This window comes from Carcharhinus amblyrhynchos, chromosome 3, assembly GCF_965287045.1.
Source record: "Carcharhinus amblyrhynchos chromosome 3, sCarAmb.v2.hapA, whole genome shotgun sequence".
Lineage (NCBI taxonomy): Eukaryota > Metazoa > Chordata > Chondrichthyes > Carcharhiniformes > Carcharhinidae > Carcharhinus > Carcharhinus amblyrhynchos.
This window is the reverse complement of record NC_137326.1, coordinates 24,492,589-24,498,588: the sequence shown is the minus strand read 5'-3', so window position 1 is coordinate 24,498,588 and position 6,000 is coordinate 24,492,589. Positions and strand designations below refer to the sequence as shown.

The 6,000-nt window shown below is 43.4% G+C and overlaps 1 protein-coding gene across 1 annotated transcript in view; it reads left to right on the top strand.

Annotated features, from left to right (window-relative positions):
• The first annotated feature begins 369 nt into the window (after window positions 1-369).
• The window catches only part of wnt7aa (wingless-type MMTV integration site family, member 7Aa), a 28,263-nt gene continuing 22,632 nt past the window's right edge, over window positions 370-6,000 (top strand). Inside the window, exons 1-3 of the mRNA XM_080182294.1 lie at window positions 370-865; window positions 3,062-3,288; window positions 5,414-5,685. Coding sequence (XP_080038420.1) covers window positions 795-865; window positions 3,062-3,288; window positions 5,414-5,685 — 570 coding nt within the window. The 5' untranslated portion in view covers window positions 370-794. The remainder of the gene's footprint in view (window positions 866-3,061; window positions 3,289-5,413; window positions 5,686-6,000) is intronic.

Sequence of the window (6,000 nt, the reverse complement as noted above, 5' to 3'; positions counted from 1 at the left end):
GATAGAGAGAGAGAAAGAGAGAGAATCGGGAGTGAAAATACCTCAGCGAACAGATCAGCTCGCAATGATCAAAAACAAAGAGTCAACATTAATGTCCCAAATCATTTCCAATCCTGGCCAGCCCCGTCCCGATCAAATTCAGTGGGCTCTGCACTCATTCACGATTTGAAATTGGCAACTTGTTAGATCATCCACACATAATTCAGCACGTTCTTCGTTAGCAACCACCCACAACCGCCGCCCCCCCCCCCCACACAAACACTCCCCCAGCTAATACACCCTCTCTCCTCCCCCCACCCACCCACCCTTCTTTGGAAAATAAGGTGAGTGTGTGTGTGTGTGTGTGTGTGTGCACTCCAAAGGTATTTTGTGGATCTGCTGAGCTTTCCCAACGTACACGCCCAAATAGATTAGATAGATATATAGAACCTGGGGAGAAGATCCGGCGTCTCATTGTGGCGATTGCCTGAGACCCTGTGTGATCTCGATCCCAGCCTCCCACTGCAATCTCCATACGTGTGACACGCATACAGATGATGGATAATCTGTAAAAAGAGAAAAAGCTCCCCCCTCCCACCCCACCCCGCAAGCAGGAGAGTGCAGGATATCGATTCTCCGCTGGGATTTACAATACAGGCTGTTTTGTTTTAATTTGGGTGCACAGTTAAGCTGAGATCACAAGGGTCAGTTTTTTGCCTCCCCAAGTACCTTGGACTGTCCCTTGCCGGGGGACTCTGATTAACCAACAAGGAGTAAAGGATAGCATCCAGCCCTCCCAAAAACTTCTCAAGATCATGAACAGGAAAACCAGGCGCTGGCTGTTTCACATCTTCCTCTGCGTGGGAATCGTGTATCTGAAAATAGGGTAAGTAAAGGTTTCGGGGAAAGATTGCCGTGTCTAGACGTGTCAGTGTTTCTTGTTTCTTCCCTTTTTTCATTGCAAGTTTTGACGGTATGATTGCGTGTGTGTTTTTTTTGTGTGTCTGTGATAACACAAGTTTACTGTGTGGTTAAACCCTAAAAAAAACTCGAGTTGCGTTTGCCTAACACACACACACACACACACACGTTCTTAAAAGGTTTATTTCTCTAATGAATGAGCTAGTAAGTCTGCAAAGCAAATCACACACTAAAATTTAACACTTACCTTTAGGAAAGGAAACAAGAAAGAGAAATGTTGTATATCATGGGCTGGAGAACAAAATGATTCTTTTAAAAAAGTTTTTTTTACATGTCCGTAGCCCGGACTCAAAAATGCACCATATACCGCGGAACCTGTAACTCCAACTTCGACCCAACACTCACCAGTGAGAGGTTCATAAATCAGATATTTTTTTCTCTCTCTAGTGAATGTGAAACAGGCTGCTGAGGGATGGTCACTCTGTTTAGCACTCCTGAAAAAGATTAAGGGTGTTATATGCAGAAAGAGTAGGGAACGCAGTTCCTCTTTTTGTTGGCGATGGGCTCTCTCTCTCTCTCTCCTCAGTCTTACACAGTTTGATATGGAGACTCGGAGCGAACAATTAACACAATAGGATAATTCTGATTTGCACAATCGCGCTCTATAGAGCGACCGCTAAATACTGCTGGGATGGCACTACCATACAGAATTAACCCCGATTTCCTCCCCTCCCCCTCCACCCCCACGCCACACACACTCCCCCTCCCTTTTCGCTCTGCCTCACCTCATCTCTTTTAGTACAACTCCCTTCAAAGAGACATGTAGAAATCGGGTAAACGCGCCGTGAAGACCCGGACAGTGGTTATTCAGAGATAGTACATGTATGAAAGTGAAGTGGCTGCCGTGGGAATATTGTCGCGATTGGACCAATATCAGTCCCAGGTTATCAGTCCACTGTATGAGTTTTGCTGTATATCCGTGTATTGATAGGCGGAGAGGTTTATTTTAACCGGTTCATATCACAGTGCAGCCGAATTGATGAACCCTAGTAGTCCCCAAGCATGTTCTGATTGATGTGAGATTGTTCAGTATTCACTGATATACATCGTTTGCTCATTGTTCTTTACTATTTAACACCACAGTGGAAAGGTTTGCCTTGCTATCCGCTTGATTGCTACCCCTATCCACAAACACTCACTCCCTCCACCACAGACAAAGTGGCAGCAGTGTGTACCATCTACAAGGTGCATTGCTGGATTCTACCAGGACAGCACCTTCCAAACCCACTACCACACTACTAAACCCACTACCACACTACCAAACCTATTACCACACTACTGAACCCACTGCCACACTATTAAACCCACTACCACACTACCAAATTCACTACCGCACGACTGAACCCACTGTCACATTACCAGCCAGAAAGACAAGGGTAGCAGATGCCTGGGAACAGCACCGCCTGCAAGTTCCCCCTCCAAATCCACACGCTTGGAAATGTATCCCTGTTCCTTTACTGTCACTGGGTCAAAGTCCTGGAACTCCCTGCCGAGCAGCGTCGTGGGTGTACCTACACCTACAGCGGTTCGAGAAGGCAGCTCACCACCATTTCCCCGAGGGCAAGTAAGGATAGGCAGTAAATGCTGCTCTAGCCAGCGACGCCCACGTCCCTGAATGAATGAATTTAAAACTTGCCATTCATTTCCTATATTCTCCTGTAATGTTGTGGCGGGGTTCCCGGGACAGCGTGTGCACATCTCCAAGATGAATGAAGGCTCTTGCACTTGACAGAGATCCTCACTCACGTCTTTAGCTTTTCTGTATCTACCTCAGCTGGGCAGACCCAGGAGTTCAAAGTAAAACTCTACAGACAGAAGACCGTGAAAAACCCGGCTACGTCTACTCAACTGTTGACTGAGGTCGATCAAAGTATAACTTGTTTCCTAAGAATTACAGGTGGGCTAAATGCCTCATCGGATATGTCTGAACCTATGAAAATGACGAAATCATTTAAAACAAGAATCTTATCAGGGAACACTCATTAGTGATTTTAAAATGACTCGATTGTATTTATGCAGTGAATTACAAGTTTAGGGTTAATGATTAGTTATCGTGTTTGCTCTCTTTCTCTTTCTCAATGTCCGCCTATATTTACTACAGCGGATTCTCCTCGGTGGTGGCGCTGGGAGTGAACATTATCTGCAGTAAGATACCGGGATTGGCACCTCGGCAGCGGGCAATCTGTCAGAGTCGCCCCGATGCCATCATCGTCATTGGAGAAGGGGCTCAGATGGGCATCAACGAGTGTCAATTCCAGTTCCGATACGGTCGCTGGAACTGCTCCGCACTCGGCGAAAGAACAGTCTTTGGCAAGGAACTCAGAGTTGGTATGTGTTGGAGAAATACAAACTCCGCTGTCCTGGTGTAATCTGTCACCACTTAAGATATCGAGATATATCTATATAGTAGGGAACTTTGTGTCCGATACAGGGGCACCTTCCCACCACCCTTCATACCCAAGAAAATCAGGAGTGTTCATGTTCAATTTCACATTGATTCACCCAATCCAAACAAGTCCCTCTCTGGAACCAGTCTTGTCACTTGTCGAGATAGACGAGTCGAATTTTGATTGAAATAGCAGGCTGCCATTCTAAACGAGCGGCTATTTGTGTCCCCCCGCCCCCCTCCATAATTAATATCGACCTGGCTCACCAGAAGAATTGACAGACCATTTCTTTAATAAGAATAAACCTATATGTGTTTTTGGAAGTAGCTCATATCTCTTATTGAGGTGTGTGTGTGTGTGTGTGTGTTTGGGGTCGGCTCTGCAAAACCAAACAATCAAAAAGTCCTTCCACAGGTAGATTTAAAAAAAAATCTTTTGACGACCCCTGTCTTCTGCATTCACTTGAACTGAATTCATGGGAAGAACAGTAGTGCCTCTCCTATCCCTGGCTGTGAATCAGTAACACTGACTGGTTTCCTAGTTACAGCACACACATGCTATCAGTCTTTGCAGCGTGGGCAGTTTTGTTAAAATCATTGTCAAAGTTGATCGCCTGCCAACTCTACATAATACCTGACTATCCTTTGAAACTCTAGGTGATTATTGACTTTTAGACGCGCGTAATGTGGTGAGCATTTTATCAAGTTTGACTTCAAAGAACTCAAGGTGTAACTTTCACTATAAACAAAGCAATGCTCTGAACCCAGCCAATTACCTTCCTGCTAAATCACATGCCCACTCTGAGTCAGTCGATATGATTATCTTCTGTTTCTTAAATTTCGTCGAATAAAAAGTGGATTTTTTTTTTAAGGGAAGCATATCCCGTTTCTCTAAGGGTTATTTAACCTCTGCCATCTATTGCGTCCACTCCACTTTACCGTTCTTAAAGTTACAAAGCCAATGCTCAGAATGGACCGGACAAACCCAAATCCATTCTTTACTTGCTCCAAAAACCAAATTCAAAATCTGCTTGAATCCAATTCACGGTCTCCATGCAGGAGACAGACAAGATCCAAGCTGGCAAGGTGAGGCATTGCACCCCATCTTGGATTTGATTTGATGCTTGGATCTCAGTGGTATACATTCAGAGGAAATGGCAGCAAATTCTAGAACTGCAGATCCCTTAACACGATAGTCTAGAGGCGAATTTCATTTTCATTCACAATTGGGGAAAAGGTGCCGCTAATAATCCACACAGTGCCATCGCGGAATATTGACTGCCGGAATATTGACTGAATATTGACATAATATTGACAATTATAGCTCTGGGGAGAATCCTTTTCAGTTTATAACTATCCAGTTCCCCCCGACATGGCCTGGATGGCTCACCCTCATCCTGACTGACTTCCTTATTGTCGAAAATTGTCACCTTTCAATTTTTATTCAGAAATAAAAGAATGTGAACACAGCCGATTGCTCAGGTACATACAGAGCATAATTGCAACCGTTTCCTAAATGTGAGAACGTAAGATGCATTTGTTTTGTTAAGTCGTACAGCAATTAGGTGCTTTCTAATTGAGGCCGAAGGGAAATATGGTGTGAGATATGTGAAAAACACTTTGGAAGGCGATCAAAAAAGAACCGTCAGAAAAAGGGATCAATATCATTAACTATCTTTCACTGCAAATTGGTTGAGGATAATCGATTGCCCCAGGGAGTCTTCTATCTGATAGTATAAACTTATAGATTGGCATAGTGTTCCGTGAACACAACCTTATGTGTTTTCTGCCTTTTGACATTGACCTGAGGTTTCTTGCTATCATTTCTGTGTTGTTAGTATTACCCTCAGGTTTCATTCTGTTATTTGATAAATTGCTTAGAAGTCAGGCGCAGTGTTCTTACCATCACTTAGGATTTGACCTGAAACACGTGAACTTTATGAGTTTATATTTGCTGAGATTTAAACTAAGGTACAGTTATATCAAATGTTCTAATTTTTTAAGAAGTTAAACATGAGGTGCTATTAAGCAAACTAATATGTGTGTCCTGTAATATCTTGATTACAGGAAGCAGAGAAGCAGCCTTCACTTACGCTATTATTGCTGCTGGAGTAGCTCATGCCATTACTGCTGCATGCACCCAGGGAAACCTGAGTGACTGTGGCTGTGACAAAGAGAAACAGGGCCACTACAACCAGGAGGAAGGCTGGAAATGGGGAGGCTGCTCTGCGGACATCAGATATGGAATTGGATTCTCCAAAGTGTTTGTAGATGCAAGAGAAATCAAACAAAATGCCAGGACACTTATGAACCTGCACAATAATGAGGCAGGGCGCAAGGTAAGAATGACAGCCGCTTGTCTTGAATAGAAAGTAGTAACAGGAGAAGGTATATGTTTCAGTTTCTGATTTTTCAATTATACCTGAACAAATGGAAAATGAATGAAATAATTAGGTATTAATGCCTAGATTTCTCCCAAGCAAACAGAGTGACATGGCATATGCACAATTCCATTAACCAAGTTAAACACTCTTCACAAACATTATTGATGTAGAACCAGTATGTAGAACCAGTTTAAAAGTGTTTTATTATAACCTTAAACTGGAATTTTAGATCTTATTTTTTGTTTGGGTTTTGAATTCATTGCACAATTA